We start from the raw sequence: 18,793 nt of genomic DNA on the forward strand, positions 1-18,793 counted from the left end.
ACGCAAGTTTAACGGCAAGTTGCACGGTTTGAACAGTTTTCAAATTTTCGCGCGTATTCTTCTTAGTTCTCAACAGCCAACGAGAGGTGGCGGCACCAGTTTTGTTCACGTGTGTTGAATTGTATTTGATTTCACGAGTTCGCGCAGCTGTCGCGATTAACGTCACGTATCGTGTCGAAACGTCAAAATGTGGGTAAGGTAGTGAAAACAGACTGACAAATAATGGTAAATTAAAGCAATAAAACGCAATAAATACACCACGCAGTTACATCAGAGCTTGGAATAAACAGAACTTCTAAAATCTGAAATCACGGCGTGTCCTGCGTCGAGGTAGAAAAATCTCGAATACAAAGTGTGATTAGTTTGAGGTTACGTCCACGTGGATTAGCGACAAATCGCGTTAAATAATTCGGGAGTTTAAACACACATTGCCAAGGTTAAGTGGAAATGGACAATGACTCTGCCCGTGATGGCGGAAAAAAATAACAAGGAGACTATCAATCTACTCGACTTGACGACCGACAGCGAATCCTCGATCTCTGACATCGTATTGACACCTAGAAAGAAGAAGGTCAAGAGGTGGGTGTTTCCGAATATAAATTATAAAAAATCTGACCATTATGAAAGAAAAAAATCAGCGATGAATCTTAAATTAGCTTTAAATCTTGACCCAGATTCACGTGCCACCCACGCATGTAACGTAAACAAAGAAACATAACCTATATTTCACACTGCTTATAAAACCTGCGTACATTAAAATTGTTCGCAAATAAGCAAGCGAAGCGAAGTGACTCGAGTCTCTTCAGTTTTCCCAAACGCATCGATTCAACTTATTCATTTGATTTTTCGTAAACTTTGTTGCAACGGAAGTCATTGTCAAAATTTAGAGTAGTAATATTTTACCTTTGAATTTGAGCATGACTAATAAAGCATAAGTTGAAAACATGAAATAGTCGAACATCTTCGTCAGGCAAATTTCACCCTACTTATCGACCAAACTAATTCCTGTAGGATGAAAATATTTCTATCGAAATTAAATATCCATGGCATCATTATTGTCTTTTTTTTTTTTTGTTCAAGGCGTTACAGGTCAGGTGTTTCGGCGAAAAACAAATATGGCAGTTCCTGCAGCTGTGGAAAGTCGCAAACCAGGGTAGCCGCCCTGTGGTTAGCGGCGATTTTGATAACTTTTTGGCTATTGGCTTTGTCATGGCTCGCTGCGATACTACACAACGATATTCAAGAAATGTACGTCAGCGTCAGATCAGGTTGGTATCAAAATCCTGCAACACATTATCTTCTCAAACGAAAATGAAGCTTTATCATTATCTTTCATCGATGATTTGTTCCCCCTTTCGATCCCATCCAAAAATGAATGCCTACCCGTTAATCTGATCGTTTCAATGTTCTACCGTGCAAATCATATTTGCAAATGATTTTTAATCTTGAAACAAATTTTATAGGTATTATTTGTATAATGAATTTCGACACATCTTTCTTCCAATTTCTCAGCGTAATTATATTTTTGTCTTCGCATTTATCGGCGGAACATAAACATTTGGACACGGATTTTACTGTGCTCTTTTTTTTCATTGCACAAAAATTTGATCTGCTACAGTCACGTACCGCAGAATTGCGTTTCACAATTGCTCGATGTTTACGCTGGTCATACTTTCTGTGTACCAGCGTGTTGCGTAAGAACCCGTATTTGGTGACTGCTTGTTATTATACGTGTTCTTCACAAGTATTACGTATGTATGCGTACAGGCGACAGGATTGCGAATCAGTAAGTAGCCAAACGTACGGACACCGGTTGCTCGTGAATTTCGCGTCCGGAATTATTTAATTATTATATCTCCTGTCGTGAGAATGCAATTATCGAAAGAAAAGAAAAATCGTAACAATATTCGAATATTGATGCCGGTGCCTCTCTCTCTCTCTTTTTTTTAAATCTTTTTATTCTTAATCATTCACAACTGACTACGAAAATTATTTCTCTCTAATTTTGGTGCACATAAAAATGATCTCCTCTGTTGTAAAACGTGAGTCGTATGAGGAAATGATGTATTTTTACTATGTGATTTTGCAAGTGGCGTAATAATACCCAAATATCATCTGTGATTTTTGTATTTCTTTGTATACAATTATAGTCATCCAAGTCAACAATTAGAAAATACAGAATGGCACAAAATAATCGATTATTGAAATATTTTTATAAATTTTTTATACGATTGATCGTATAATAGCCGTAAAGCATTTAATCGAAACGAAAAAATATCGTGTCTATATTCAAATGGATAAATATTATATTAAGGAAAATAAAAGTGCTTAAAATATCATATTTGTAATGGTAAGACCGAGGTAAAAACTTAAATTCATTGTTACGCGTAAGATGAAAATTGGTGCTTGCGAAAGTAAGTAACGAGTGGTTAGCCTCGCGTGTGGATTGATTTTTAATTCAAAGTTTTCAATACTTCACGCGATATGTCGTCAAAGAATAATTGCACAGGCCTGCGAGATATAACTTTGAATCAATATATAGCGCTAGTTCTTTTTACAGCACGTCGAGATTTATTTCTATACAAGATATGGATTTATACAGATTTTTTAAACAATTTTTATGAAAAAAATTAAACATAATGAATGTAAAACTGAATGTTTAGTTATAAGATAAACAGCATCAGTTTTAAACAAGACTCAAGAGACTAGATAAATCAAAAGACTTGCGATATCTTTTTCTACGTTCTTCAAAACTCCTCAACGCTACCATTAATACATATAAATAACACAAAAATTGAAAGTCAACTCTAGTAGTACTTAGAAAAAAGAAAAAAAACAAATAATTTTACCATAAAATTTACGTGATAGAATTTTTTAAATATTTTTTTCATAGATTCGTACCTATATACCTACCGAAATTACCGCTCAATTGCGTCAGAGGAAAATCATCGCCGGCCTGTGTTAATTACATCCAGAATACGGATATCTCGGTGAAGAAATCTTATCGAAGAAGGCGAGAAAATCTGAGGTTCATTTATCATCGAATTTTTCTTTTCACATTTTTTTTTCTCACCTCATTTTTGCAATCAATTTCTGTCAACACTGACATTTGCATTTCGCACAAATCTCCGACAAGTATCTGTATCCGCTGCTCTTTTCTAACCCGGAAGTGAAATAAAATTCTCAAATACAGCATAAAATTGTCAGATTTACTGTGTATGAAAAATAATACGTATAAGAAACGTTCGCGCAAATTGAAAATAAAAGAAAAAACGAAGGAAATCGAAGGATAAATATGTAAAGATGAATCGAAAAATAATCCTAAATTGAATGCGAAAGTGAAAATAAAACGAGAACACGAATGGAAGAAACGATGTGGAAATGCTTTAGATTCTTTTCGCTCTCAGTGCTTCCGTACCTTCGGGTAATACGTCCATAGCTGTCTTCAAATATTTAAGCATAATGTAGAATCCAAGGCCCTCAAGGCACAGCTGTGATTCATTGTAGGCGTTTTTATAGATTTATCGAGACGAAAAACGTCGCTTGGAATTGAGGATAAGTTGGCTTGCTCTGCAAATTGCTTTGAATGAGTTTCCGTCACTGCGATATTGGTTGGTCCGTATATACCTATAGTATTTTTTTTAACGTAGTTTGGTATTCAAATAAAATCTATCACTTTATATAAATTTAGAAGAGAAAAAAAGATTTTCAAGCGATGGCGACCGTTTCTCTTAATTTCGTTTAGAAACAATGGCAATCAGGAACCTGAGTGAGAATGGCGATAATGAAATGAGAAAGAATAAAGCTTGCCTCGCGAAAGAGCAAAATTCTACGAATAATTTGTGTCTATGTGTTTGGTTCCACGACCATGAAACATATAAAAATATTTTTGACTGCCGATCAACCCTTTCAGTCGTAAGCTTACCACCTATTTTATATCAATCTTTTGTATATTTAAAGAACTTTTCAACATATGTCTTTGCGATTGTTTTTTTTTTTTTGCTCTTTCTGATAGTACACTAATAGCTTTGAATACTCGAGAGTAGTTATCGCGATCTGACGTAAATTACTATCGTTTGAAACAAATTGATTGAAACAATGTATGGAATGTATTTCGTTTCCGAGAAACTTACCCCGTTACACATGTACATGTTTTACTTAAATTTTAAGTTTTTGGGGTCGCTTGCTACGAATCTGAAATCGGATTTTAAAAATTCAAGATGGCCGATCCAACATGGTGAATAAAAATTTGAAATTCGATCCAATCCGGAGAAAAAACTCTGTCTGGGGTTTTTGAGGTCGTTGATTATGAATCTGAAATCAGATTTTGAAATTTCGGTACGGCGAATTTAATTAGCGACGCTGAAAACCCGTGCACAAAGTTTTTAGACCGAATTCGATGAAATTTGAAATTTTCGTCGGCCATATTAGATCCGTTTTCAAATTCGTAATCAGCGACTCTAAAAACCACAGAATACGATCTTGTTAGTAAAAATTGACTCAGCACAATAACGTGTGCTGAAAAATTTAATTAGGAGCTACGTTAATTCGATACTCAAATCGGCGGTGTATATTATTTCGGATTTTAGTCGTAAAAAAAAAAAAAAAAAAAATTGCAAAGCGGTGAAAAAAGTGAAGAAATTTATTCACCTAAAAATTTCTCAGCGGAATAAATTTCAGGGAATCCTTCGCGTTTCGATGAAAACAAATTCAACGGTGAAAAGCGAGAGTTTCGAAATAAGGGAAAAATACGGAGGTGTAAAAGCACCTGAAATTTTGGGTCGTCGGCGTTTCCTGCGCGAATCGATGGAGAGGCGCGCGTCGAGTCGCGTTTTATTCGCGTTTGCGCGGATCGGCCGGCCGGAGTTCTGCAAATTCTTGGATAGTTGGGGGCGATAAAAGCAGCCCTTCGTACACTCGACATAATCCCGACCCTTGCAAAGTTCAGTTTCCGTTCTGCGATGAGCGAGACTCACCGGATTCGCCTTCGATGACGAACTGTCATGCATCCCGCATGCTTGTGTCTCTGCATTTTTGTGCGCGCGTGTGTGTTCAGATACTCTGCACTGTGACAAGGATGATCAGTCGGTGCGGTCGGCTTTGATATCGGCGCTGGAATTACCGAAGCGCCTGCATTTATCACTTTCTTTCTCCTCTCTTTGCGCCAATAATTCATCACCGAATATACGATACAACCAAGTTTCCTGGTGATTCGAATCTTTTCTTTATCTTCTTTCTGCCGTGCGCTCTCATTTCGGTGAACGAGTGAATATTGCTGTGAAAAATTTTTGCGTGACAAGTGTGGGAATATAACAAGGACAGCTTCTCGTGTGATTCATGGGTTTGTAAACTACATTCGGATCGTTCATTTTACGAGTGCAATTTCATTTGGTATTTTACGTTGTGCCGGAAGAATTCATTTGCAAAAGAAATATCGCTGTATACGTACTGTGAGTTGATTTATTTCGTGCGTAAAAAAAAAAAAAAAAAAAAAAAAAAACGAAAAGGAAAATACTGTCTTGTCTTATACAGATTATTCGCAGTTGAATAATATATTTCGATTCGAACAGCTTTCTTTCTTTACCGTAGAGTTGCGAAATTTACGATAGATAATGTGTGATAAAATTATATCGAAATTCGGGAATAATTTGAAAAATTTATCGATATGCACGGAATTGGTATAAAATTTTTTTAACAAAGGATTACAGTGCAAGGAAAAAATTGACGAATTTCAAAGGTTTTACTTCCGTATTCTTATTTCTTAAATGGATGCACGAAAATTTGTTTCGAAATTATTAAATAAAAGTTCTCACGATGATATCGCATCGATATTTTTTTCATATAAATAGCGGGTATACGAATAATGAAGCTAATCGAACGTCGTTTTATTTCTACAATTCAAATCTTATCGTTAGCTGTAGCGTTTGCTCGCGTATAGTTTGAATAAAAATAAAATAAGAAAAAGAAAAACAAATTGAACAAGTATTGTACGTACGTACGTACGACACAATTTAATTCTCATGACATGTGACACTGGTTTTTTTATATTTACAGTATTAACCTTCGCACTTGTTCGATACAATACCTTTACGATAATACCCGCAAACTTGTATCAAATGTTGTTTGAATTTAATCTTCGACTTGCTCGTGTTCTGTTTTCAAAATTTCCATACCAGGCTTAGGATTATACTCACACATATGTGACACACTCTGTAAAGCATATACGTTGCTCTTGATTTATGCCTGCCGCAGCAGGAGACAGGTAACAAGGCGTGTCGCTACATGCAGCCCGTAATCGAGCGATTAGATTTATAATTAAGGAGTTGTTGAGACCTCCCGGAAGTTTTGAAATTTTTTTTTTTAAGGAGTCTTAAAATTGCCTTCATTTTTCTCTTCTTCCTCTTCTATCTTCTTTGAACGACGGTACATTAACTTGGATAAAAATACGAAGATGAAGAAAAAAGGCAGAAACTACCGTTTGGTCTTCCATGAACGAGTTTTATTGCGGATATACGTTTTTGCAAGAGGAAAGACAACACAGGCAATAACGGTTGTTATTATCGTTGAAATTCACATTACATTAAATCTCTTTGTTTGGTTTGGTTTTTATATATATATATTTTTTTTTTTTCAATTTATCGTGTCATCAATATCAAATCATCCAAATAATTACAGGAAAATATCGTAACCAGTGATTAGATTTTAAAATTTTCTACAAAACTCGTTTTCATTTTTTACCGAGAAGAATTGTATTTTGTTTTTTTTTTTTGTTTACCCAGCAAAATATATTTTACGTAAATTTTACTCGAATGTATGGAAAATTAATTGATCCATAGCAAAATCAACGTATTGTAAAACTATTCGTTAACATTTCAGTTCATTGTTGTGAGTTTGAAACACTTTTTTTGCATGCTGTGATAACGTTTCCGTCTACCTACACAAGTTTTCCGCACGATCTGAAATCGCTTGTTGGCTAATCAGAGCCGTTTCAACATCACGTTCCGCTCTCACCTGAGCTTATCGTTGTATTTAGATACAAGGTAATACATATCAACATAAGAAAAACGTGTCGAGTTATTATCGTTGTTGTGCATCGATGCATAAACTCGTGCAACATCGTAGTTAATACGCGGAGCAGAATTATGTTTCGACATCGTTATTATTTTGCTGAAATTTTGACGTGCCAAGAGCTGGAGAGTACGAACGAAACGAATTTATTAGGTATATTGACAAAATTAAGTGAAATAAAAGTAAGTTATACGCACTCGACCGAAATAATTTTCTTTTTCATGCAAATAATGGGAAGTATGTTGAACCGAGATAAATGGAAAAAAAGTGAAAAATAAAAAACTTTTTAACTAACTTACTCTTTGTTTGACGTGACTCACCTCGTTACTGCTCTTCTACGGTTCTCGGTACCCTGTATTATATCAGCGTGAGTAACGTATGTATATACATATAGATATACGTCATCAGCATCACATATTTACTCTTGTTTCGTACTCATCGTATGTTCCTCTGCTCATCCCGAAGCCACGTCTGAAGCATTTAAAATTCAGTCTTCGAACTTCATTTTCATCTTCGATTTTTCTTCATATAAATTGATTCGAAAAAATTTGACGTTCGGTTAATTTTTATTTTCTTTCAACCCGTTTAGTTGAAAAATTTTGTACAAAATTGGGTCTCTCATTCGCGATCGTCGCATTTTCCGAAGAGAAATTTAACCTCGTTCGTTCACATCATCTTATACTTAAATCTATATCGATCTATGCTTGTATGGAGTAAATCAATGAACGTTAGGCGTGGCGGTGACAATTTATTAGCTATAGGTCTCATTGCCATTTACATTAAAGACCAAGTTCGCAAATATTGGCGGGGATTTTCAGCAAACAATCATTCATAACGATGGTCGAAACGTGTAATCGAGATTTCAACACACATATTGCGGAAGCAGATGGATTAACTTTGTACTGATAAAATATACTTTAGTATAACAAACGAGTAGTTGTATTTGAATCGTTTTTCTTCGTGTGATATCAGTTTGAAAATCTTACGAGATCTAACGATTATACTTATTCGAGTTGAGTTTACTTTCGTTTGAAATCTGCGAAAGGTTTTTTTTTTCTTAATATCCAAAATATAAAATTCGATATCACGCACGAATCGCTCATTTCTCAACCGAATCAGAGATCCCGAAAAGAACAATAATTTCATTATTTCAATAAAAATGTTATCAATCAATCTCTGATCACGAACAAACCGAACTGTTTCATGGTTGAATTGCAAAAAAATTTTTCGCACAGTTTTCAAAAAATAATTTTACAGCGGGACTGAAAACTAATCGTAATCATGTATTAAAAATTATCCAATTTGTCAAATAATAGAGTATTTAATAGTTGTTCGTTTCGTTTAAATTTTGTCTTTTCTCTTCCATCTCGCATTCTTCTTCTTCTTCTTTTTTTTCCTCGGCATTTTTGTTTGAACAACGTTTAGCTCGTCGCGGTTTTTACGCCGCCGCGAAGCTGGCAGTTTGTCGCGGCCTTTAATTATTGTACACCTACCTACCTGTGCCAGTTCCGAGTTTAACGTGTCACGTATACCTATATCGATATCTGACATTGCGTTATATCTGTTTCGAGCAAGGCTGCGACCGTCTATCTTCTTCTCCCATACCGACTTCAACTCGTCGCTTCACAACGATTGATAAGAGCTCTCGACCGCTTTGCTCGATACACTTTACAATATTCATGCAGTATCGCGCGAGAGCTCGCTGAATAAAGCTCGAAAATATTATAAACTACCTGCATGCGTATCGAGATAATATTGTAAATTTGCTATTGAAAATCTGCACCGCATCGAATTATGACGTAATGTTACCGATCGGTGCATAAACTCGGGATCTATAACCACAGTGCGTCGTTGTGATTGCCCCGGCTTATCGATCGATCCGATCTATCGATCTATCGACGTATCTCGATTCCCTCAAGCGCTAAATTGATCCGTAAACATCGGTTTTCCGAATCTCACGGTTTAAATAAATAGCAAAAAAAAAAATCAATAAAATCGCGTTACAAAAACGTTTCGATTATTTTTCACGAGGGAGAAAAATGTTTCGTTATGTATAATAACTTGCAGTTGTTACAGTTATTGTAAACCATAGCTTTATTAGTACGTTGCAGTTTTTTCAGCATTTAATCTTTCCATGTGATTAATTTTGAGGCGTACTTGACTTGGCTTGAGTTTATCTTTTTTTATTAAACTTTGTTGCGGTTTTTTTTTTTTTTTTTTCCACAGCACGAGCGATAAACCTCGTTTGCGGGCTAGATTAAAAGTTCCTGATAAATTGGCGATAGTCTATCGGTAACGTACAGACGACGTTGATCCCAGTACATTATTACAGGCGTGGTTCATATTTTCGTCTATTGTATCGCACCTCCCGATCTATCGATCTCCACGACTATACATACGACGAATATTAATGTACATCAGACTGCTGAAAAATTGACACGATCCTGCTCGAGAACTTTGAGGGAAAATTGAGGTGTGTGTGTGTGTGCAAATGTTGAAGAATACATACACAGGGAATTTAGAACACGTTTGTTGATCGATTAATGTACGGGTGTGCAGGCTGCAGGATGAAATAACGATTAACATGCACGAAGTATGTAATATTTCAGACGTATAAGCAACTCAAATGTAAGAATAAAATTTTGACCTAGTTTTTTTTTTTTTTGCTATTCATTTGATTTCCTTCTTATCATTACGCGTTATTTTGCCGCATGATTAATTTGGATCATCTGCACGGATCGTGGGATACGTTATACTTTTTTGGAATTTCTTTTGTTTGTTTAAGTGTGTCGGGATGTATTATTGAATATTAATTTGCGGATATCACGTGGTATTCTGCATGTGTATATATACGCATCGACTTTTGTCGAAACCTGCAACCCGGCCAATATCGGCGAATTTAAGTGAATAGCAAAATTGTCAGACGATAACGACGCGTTGTAATTCCGATCGTGTAATGGAACGATGATAAATATTTTTTACTCAAAACGATGTATTCACAAAACTTGCGTGATTCTGAGCTTACTTCAGGACGATTCTGGATAATTATGATTTTTAAAACATAGCGTAATTATCGAATAATCGAAACTGACCAAGAGAGATCGTAGAATAAACTTAATCTCAAAGATCGATAGTCAGTGCAAACAATATGTACTGTTCAAATTGTAGGCCGGACTGGATATACTCTTTCCTACACTGAGAGAAATTTTTAGTTCCGGTTACCGCTCAGTCCTTATCTATTTTCATTTTTTATCACAACCGAAAAATATAGTTCTCGGTAGAAAATGAAAATTAGTTTTCTAGCTGTTACCGGAAACTCTAGTATCCGTTGTTATTCTTTCTCATTACGATCACTGTTGCCATATTTTCTTGCAACTGTTGCGAAAATTTGACGCTTGTGCAAGAATAAATTGACGTTAAAGCCTTATTTAAATAAAAAAGTAGAGTAAATCTCACAAACTGATTTTGCGTTGCAATAACCAAAAAAGGATCGACGATAGCGCAAAATGGTTAGGCGTACCTCGTTTTTCGTAATTACAACACATTCAAACAGTTTTTTTAACGATACCTGTTCTACTCAATTTTTCCAGTTACTGTAACGAATGAAATTTTTCTCAGTGTATAGCTAATGGAAATATAAAATCAGTTTTCCGTAAATTAAAATTTTATCTGTTATATGAAAATGCAGGCTGGTTTATTCGTATATATGTACGAATAGCACAGCACGTAAGGCTTGTAAAACGGCGTACCATAGTTATTATCACCTTTGTGTATTAATACGTTTCCAAAGTAAACATGTTTTTGCAGAGTTTCACGTTATATTTAATTATCTCTTACAGATAAAAATAATAACTCGCTTGTTTTATACCTTAAATCATACGAAGCTAATACGAAATTTATATTTCATGAGAACGGAGTAGATTAAAAGGTAAAAACTGGTGACTTTAAAAAAAAAAATTTTATTCCATTTATACGCGATAATAGTTGTATCGTATAATCAATAACGAAACGTAATATCACCCAAGTTTTTATCCTCGTCTTATAATATTTTGTGCGACAATAATTATTTACTTCTCTATTGTTTTTTTCTTTTTCTTTTAGTACTCCTCATTGATTTTAATATAATTCGAATGAAAATATTTGATTCGTTACAGTCCAACTGTATACACATCATGATAAGGATAAATAGATTATTTTCGGGAAGTCAAGAATAGGGGAAAAGAATTCAAGTTCGCATATATCACGTAAAATCCTATATACAATAACGAATAAATACGTGAATATTTCTTGGAATGTAAATATCGTAAATATATGTGTAAAAAATTTGACAGTGTACGTCGAATAAGGAAGAACTATACCTGAGAATTCGTGTTGTGCAATATTCGTGTTTCCTGTGATCTTGCGGCGGGAGAAAAAAAAGAAGAAAAAAGGAAGAAGAAGAAGAAGAAAAAAAACCAACAAAAAACAATAATAAAAAAAAAAAAAAAAAAAAAAAAAAAAAAAGTGGTCAGCGAAATTTGTTCCGACGTTTAACTGCGGCAAATGCGGCAGACTTTTTCCTGGTCTCGAAAAAGACGGAGGTGATAGTTGCGAATAGAACCGGGTGTTGGTTGCATAAATAGTCTAAAGTGGGTGCCCAGGATAATACCGAAGGCGACAGTGTCGTCCTCCTTGAAATGGACTCCGTAGCCGTGACCGTGCCACTTCGACCACCGACGAAAAAAATGAAAAAACGCAAGGAACTCGATGCTTTGGCTGCTCCTCACGCCATCACAAGACGAAATTCTGGCAAACGCAGCTCCCAGGTAATGCAACAAATCAGCAAGGTTTGTTTCTTTCTTTATACGGTCATCGGACGGGGAGGATGTAGAGAAACTAGAAGGATCAGAAAATACAGGGGTCGGAATATCGGATTTTCAAAGTCAAAGTGTTAACGAATTGGAAGAATGAATAACAGTACCTACAGCAATTTTTTGGAGCGACAAGTCACTCTTTTTCGAGTTAAAGACGAGCCGTTACGAGAGGAGTGAGATTTTATCTAAGAAAATTTGGATGCTCTCTAATTTTATGTAAAAAAAAAAAAAAAAAAACATAATAATTTTCCATAGAATTTAGAGAGCACTCTAATATTAAAAACATTTTTTCAATATTCCGTATCGAAATGCCTCACTCTTCTTTTTCTGGAACGGCTCGGTTTTCACTCCGTCAAATTTAGAGGGTAAGTTTTTTTTACTACAGTTCGACTTTCCATGTTTTAAAATTGAGTAGGACAGATTTTCACCTTTTTGAAAGTTCTATGTTCTGACCTTTCCGTTTTCTCAACTTTCTACATTTTTACTCAACCAACCTACCGTTCATTTATTTATGTTGCACAGATCTATAGAAAAAAGGCCAATATTTTCAGGTATCACGCAGATATTAAAGCCCATTATTTCTCCGACGATTTCTTTGTTTTCTGGCTTTTTTAATATCGTTTCGATTTGTCGATCACCTACCGTCGACAACGGTCGCTTGAAAACGAAGACGTGATATGATTATTTTTCAACTGGCAAATGGAATTTTATTAATTTTCATAGCTTACACATATTACACCTATGTGTAAACTATAATTTCATCAATTGCAGACGATCGATAAACTGAAATTGCTATAATCAGAGAGTCTGAAGCATCATTAATTTATTACAGTTTATAAAAAACGGAATCCTCAATTTCGAACCGTTTTTTTTTTGTTTTTTTTTTTTTATCTTCAAAAACTGTCTTTCAAAATTTCGTTGAAACTACAAATCTTCAATTTTTTCACCGTTTTTCAAGCGTCAAGTCACGTTTTTCTCCGTAACAAAAAAACTGTGCCGATACTTGACTTCGTGAATTTATATTATGAAAAATATATTGATTTCAATTTCTTTTTTTTTTTTTTTTTCTATCTCCATTCAGGAACTCCTGACGGACAGCAGCGACGACAGATCCGAATATTGGAGCGTCTCGACTCGGGGGGGTCGCAAGTGTCGAGGAGGTCGAAGAAGTCGGAGTTGTCCTGGTTTTCTTCGAGCTTGCAGCGCATTTTTGGCATGTGCCTCGATACTCGCCACAGCAACGTTGATCTGGTTGTTTATCGACGTTCGTCAGCAGCTCAGTGCTCTTCGTACGGAATTGGACCAAGGTATAATAATTAAGGTGTCAAGAACAAGAAAAGCGAATTTAAGAAAGTTTTTGACAATCTTTACGAACGACGAACTTCGTACTTCTTCTATTATTTACAAGCAGTTCGACCGATCGTAAATCAATCAACAGCGTGTCCAATATTATTATTATTGTTGTTGTTGTTGTTGTTGTTGTTATTATTATTATTATTTTACCTCTCTTGTTGTGTCCACGTAATTAATTTTTTTGTACTTAATTTATACTTAATAATATATTATACAAGTAATCGGTAGTCGCAATAAAAAGTTTGAATGTGAATTGTGTGAATTTTTCACATTGCGCAGGAAAGTATTTTGATAAAGAATTCGTTCATGTCATTGTTATTATGTAGGAATAGCATATGTTGAATTAATCATAAATCTGTGTTATTATTGATGTATATTATAATGATATATTGATTATTCTTGTAATTATGGTATGTTTCCCGAAATTCGATTCACCCGAATTGAATTCGGAAAAAAAAAATATGACGAAGTGACGAAGTGCTGAATTACGAAATGATCATTTTAAAAGAATTATTATTTTTATTATTATTAATATACCGAAAGCTCGAAAGCTTTGAAGGAAAAAGCGCATTCACAGTATCTCTATGCTGCCTACTTTTCACTCCAATTTTTTCACGCCTCTAACGCGTGATCTAAACGGAGCGAAAAATTCCTCTTCTTCTGACGTCACTTCAGATCTCAGTTTCTGCCACCCTGAGTCTCTTCCAATTCACCGGTTCAACTCTCTAGGGTTATAGCTGTACGACTTTTAGATGCAATGTTTGCGAAAAACAGAAATATACACGTATATTATTTTTCTACATTTCCTTTGTACTTCTCTGTAGTTTCGAGGCTTCCTTAGCCTTTGTTGAATAGGTTTTAATCATCATTATAAAAAATTTATGAATCCCTCGATCAGTTTCATGTACTCAGTAGAAAGTCAGAATACTCTATTAATAAGAGTAAAAAAATTCTGTAAGATTACATTCATGTTATATCTTATATATATATGTATTATATCTATCGCTACAATTGATAATGAAAATTGGTTTTATTTTTTGTGTGATTATTATTAGTCAAGAAGAAAAAGTAGAAGAATAGTGGATATTTATGATATGCAGGTTCATAAAAAGAAATTATACGTAACGTGGAAAAATTATTTCTCTTCCCATTCCAAAATCAATGCGAATATTTTAGTATAATATTTGCTGAAATAATTTTCGTGCATCAGATTTTTTTCACTGGTTCTATCAACTCTTTACGTACAATGCACACGAGGTTTGCGAATGTTGTATTAATTTTTGCACCTTCGCCGTACGTTTGTGTTTCAGTTATAGCTGGCAATGAAAACGTGCCGGATACCCTCCAGAAGTATCATTCGCTGTCGAGGGATCTTCAGAACAACCAAACGATCATATTCGCCAATCTGAACGACATCAAACTTCAAATAGCCAATTTCACGACTCAGGTATATAAAATCACGTGTCTTTGGTGTTTGTTATCTCTACGTCAAGACCTGTGGTGACCAAATTTGTTTTCCTTCTTTCGTGACATTTCAGCTATCGACTCTTCAGCACGGGCTTCACGATGTTCAGAATACTATAAAGGCTGCGCCAGAACTCAGCAGCGTTCCCGAAGAGTTGAAATCTCTCAAGGACAATCAAGCGACGATCGGTAGCCAAGTGAATGACTTGAAAAATACTGTCGTCTCCCTTAAATCAAGCAATACCAGGATACAAGATGTCCAAAATAATCTATTGGCGAATATAACAACGTTAGAGGTTTGCTCAGTACTAAAACACTTGAGATAAATATTTATTCAAAAAGTTGGTAAATAATTTACACGCAGAATGTTTGATACCATAGATTTTCCTTTTGTGCAAAATATTTATATTCTTTCAAAAATATGGATATACAAGTACTTTCTGTGTTGATACGTCGCTTTCATCAAGATGTGGGAATACTTTACTTTTATATCACGATTGATAACAAGGGGAATTAATTAAAATTTAACTTTGTATTATATTTGGATGCAGAATTCACTGGCGACGCTATCTAACAACGTACAGCGTCCTGAAGCTGTACTTTCTGATGAAAGTAAAGCTCAGATTGAATCGATGCGCACGGAGATTACTCAGCTGGTGAGAAACCTCACTCTACTTGCTGAAAATTCGACGCAGTATCTCAAGTGGACAACTGAGAATCGGAAGGCAGACCTGGTAAGAATACAGACTGGATATAATAATAATAATTATTATTCATTTATATTCCATCGAGAAATGCATGTCAGAATATTCAAAACCTATAGCAGAGTTTTTCTTTCTTCATGTTCTTGTGAATTCCTAAAAATTTCGGATTCAGTCATTTAAAAATTTCAGGGTCAGGCCTGGAAATTTAAATTCTTGCTTTTGGAAACAAGTCTAAATCAGAGATTTTTTTTTTTTCAGTTTTTTAGATATGGATTAACGAATATTTGAACTCAACGCATGTTTTCTTGTCCACAGAAACAGTTGGGTGCGGTACAGGAGCAAGTGGCAAATGTCAGTACGAAGATCGCGTCGTTGGAGAACGAATGCGCGAGGATAACAAATGTGGCAACAATGAAAGACTCGGTTGCTAAATTGTCCGAGAGCGTGAGTGTATTTATGTTATATCTGTTATTGAATAATTGTGCAATTTTCAAATGTTTAAAAAATTTTTTATTCATGTCTTACGGATATTTCACATTTCATTCACAGTTGAAGGCTGGTAACCTTGAACTAGAAGAGAAGCTGAAGCAATTGGATAATAGGTACAACACGTTGCAAAACTCTAGCGATGCGATGTTGGCGTCTATTATCAAGCTCCAAAAATTGACAGCGAGTGTCACAGCTCAAGACGCAAACTTGACTGGGAAAGTTCTTAGTCGTAAAGACGTCGGAGAATCATCAGCGACCAAATTGCTAGGGCAGGTGTCTGATGAAGGTCAGTATTTTGAAGGTTTCAGACTAGAATCACAAGAGCGCAAGAGATCATTGACTCTAGACTGGAACTCGCCTTTTTGCTTTATTCAGATAGATTTATATAAATATTCAGTCGATAAATTAACCCAACGTGATTACGATATTGAAATTTAATTGGAGAGAGCAGTCTTTGTTTATTTTTTATTTTGTCCCCTGCTGACTTGTCTACTTTTTCACTGTACAAATAATGCCAGGGACAATAATGAACAGTTTATCGAATATTGTAGGAGGGACAAATGGAAAATCACCAAGCCAATCGGCTCTGGATTCTGTACCAGTTAAACCAATACGGAAAAGCAATACGGGAGGTGATGGCACTACGTAACTTGGAACCTGCGATTACTTATTGAATTCTACTGATTGAACAAAGTCCTATGTAAAGTAAAAATTAGTAATAAAAACTCTCGCGAAAGTTAGGGTAATACCTTTACATGTCTGGGTGTATATACATATAGATATAAAATAATTAATCAATTAATTGTTTATATTATCGTATTATTTGAAAGGTATTGTTGTCAAAGATTTTGGTTCGTGTAATCAATATAGCGTGAGAGATACGTACATACTTCTTATCTCAATTGTATCAAAGTCGTAATTAATAATGTGTACCAGTTACAATAGTTACGTAGTGTATACATAATTGCATGAAACGAGATATGCTACATATGAGAACGACGTTTCAACGAATTGTAAATATATCATGTGAGTGAGAATGCATTTAATAATTAATTTCAGTCGTATATTATCAATATTTCTATTATTTATTTATATAGTTAATGTGTAACAAATTCCCAGATATATTGAGGTGAACAGTACAAAATCCCTAACGGTTTGAAAATAATTTCTCAATATTGCGCATAAAGGGTGTTGTCATTATTCTTGTACATTTTATATAGGAAAAAAAAACATACAAAAGAAAAAAGTAAAAAAAAGTTCGGTAGACGTTAGTGGATCCCGTTTGAAGCGATGGCAACGGCACGATCAGTCACGGTATCAGTAACTGAAAAGCATAAATAAATAATGCGTGACATAGATAGCAATCAAAATTCTGTGACAAAATTACGGGCGAAAAGAATAAAATTAGAAGGTGAGAAACCATATGAATAATTGTCGTTACACAGAGACATTGTTTTCGTATACAAAGTATACACAGGTGTATGAAATACATTTCCACTTAAAGAAGTGAAAGTGCGGAATAAAGAATAAAAAGATGTATTATAATTAAATACTTTTTTGATTTTGTTTTGCGCAGATGAAATCAAAATTTTTTAATATCAATAGTGTCTGAATACTGGTATTCAATGATTAGTGTTTGTGAATTCGTGAATTCGTTTTGTACTTGTTGAATTGATGACTGTAGAAATCATCAAATTATTAATACTTTGGAAACGAATTATGTATAATTATTTAAGCTTCAGGTTTTTGATTTCGGGAAAGGGTCAGGCTGATTATACGAATTTGGCATATTGTAATTACCCATTAAGTCAATCAAAATAAAAGTTAGGGAAAAAGCAAAAGTAAAACTAATGAAGTGTCTGCAACGAAAAGCAGAGGGAAGGGATGCTAGGCTTAATAAAAACTAATATGAAAGTGTCAAAACTATTTAAACTTGCGGAATCATCTATTGACACGTTAAATTAATGATATTGGGTATTTTTCAAGTAAAAATGAAATACTTAACTTCTAAGAAGAAGAAAGGATACATTTTCGTGCCAATACGTAAGCGTTACGAAATAATTGAATCGAATTATAAAATATGGCACAACTATCAAAAGTTATAGTATATTTATAATGTGATAAATTAAGAAATTGAGAAACGTTAATAACTGCAGTCGCTTGCTGCTTCTAGCCTTGAGGCGTATTGACAAATTTTCCCGTGCGATGATGTTGAAATTGAAAAAAGTTTCAAGCCCGATTAAAATCTCTACGCAAAGTTATCATTACCCAGGCTCTTATCCGAACAAGCAATTTATCGTTTCACATGTCGTAAAAATAAAAACAAAGGAACATATACGCATAAAAGACAAAGAACGTTGTAACGATAATTGTCTTAATAAAACCTGTGAGAACATATTCAAATTTAAATATACGGTTTATTTTATCAGTCCCTTATACACGACCTTCTCCTATCATTGGTATCAATTAGACGCGAGTATTTAACGACATCAGTCACGCCATAAATTTCTAATTATTCGAATATATTGAAATATAGAGATATAATAAATATTAGTACAATAATGTATTTTTATACATGCGTTTTCGAAACGATTCTCTACTGTCACGTACTATCGATGTTAAAGAAACAAACAATTTTGTCCTGTCTAAGTGTATACGATTTTGAAATTTCGAATGACAAAAGTAGATAGCAAACAGCTGATTTCGAGCGGTAACTTATATTACTATATCCGGTGTGTACCGCAGTTGTCTTTTCCGAAATTAAAAAGAAAGACATAAACTAACATCAAAGTGATCGTAACGGTTACATAATTCTCGTATCGCCGTCGAGTCGGTGGATTACAAAAAAAAAAAAAAAACGCA

At 34.6% G+C, this 18,793-nt stretch overlaps 1 protein-coding gene across 10 annotated transcripts; it reads left to right on the forward strand.

The window, feature by feature from the left end:
• Window positions 1-149: 149 nt before the first annotated feature.
• On the forward strand, window positions 150-18,340 carry LOC124188121 (myosin type-2 heavy chain 1). Of its 10 annotated transcripts, none has more exons than XM_046580500.1 (10): window positions 9,300-9,661; window positions 10,908-10,996; window positions 11,223-11,894; window positions 13,003-13,228; window positions 14,585-14,721; window positions 14,813-15,034; window positions 15,290-15,472; window positions 15,758-15,886; window positions 15,992-16,217; window positions 16,483-18,340. In XM_046580500.1, the coding sequence occupies exons 3-10, from the start codon at window positions 11,745-11,747 to the stop codon at window positions 16,578-16,580; spliced, it is 1,371 nt and encodes a 456-aa protein (XP_046436456.1). In that variant the 5' UTR covers window positions 9,300-9,661; window positions 10,908-10,996; window positions 11,223-11,744; the 3' UTR covers window positions 16,581-18,340. The 10 variants fall into 10 exon arrangements, with proteins under 10 accessions (XP_046436467.1, XP_046436465.1, XP_046436462.1 ...); XM_046580501.1 differs by having other exon boundaries at window positions 11,400-11,894; XM_046580509.1 differs by lacking the exons at window positions 9,300-9,661; window positions 10,908-10,996 and adding an exon at window positions 1,134-1,268 and having other exon boundaries at window positions 11,400-11,894.
• The last annotated feature ends 453 nt before the right edge of the window (window positions 18,341-18,793 follow it).

The sequence above is a fragment of the Neodiprion fabricii genome, chromosome 1, assembly GCF_021155785.1.
Source record: "Neodiprion fabricii isolate iyNeoFabr1 chromosome 1, iyNeoFabr1.1, whole genome shotgun sequence".
NCBI lineage: Eukaryota > Metazoa > Arthropoda > Insecta > Hymenoptera > Diprionidae > Neodiprion > Neodiprion fabricii.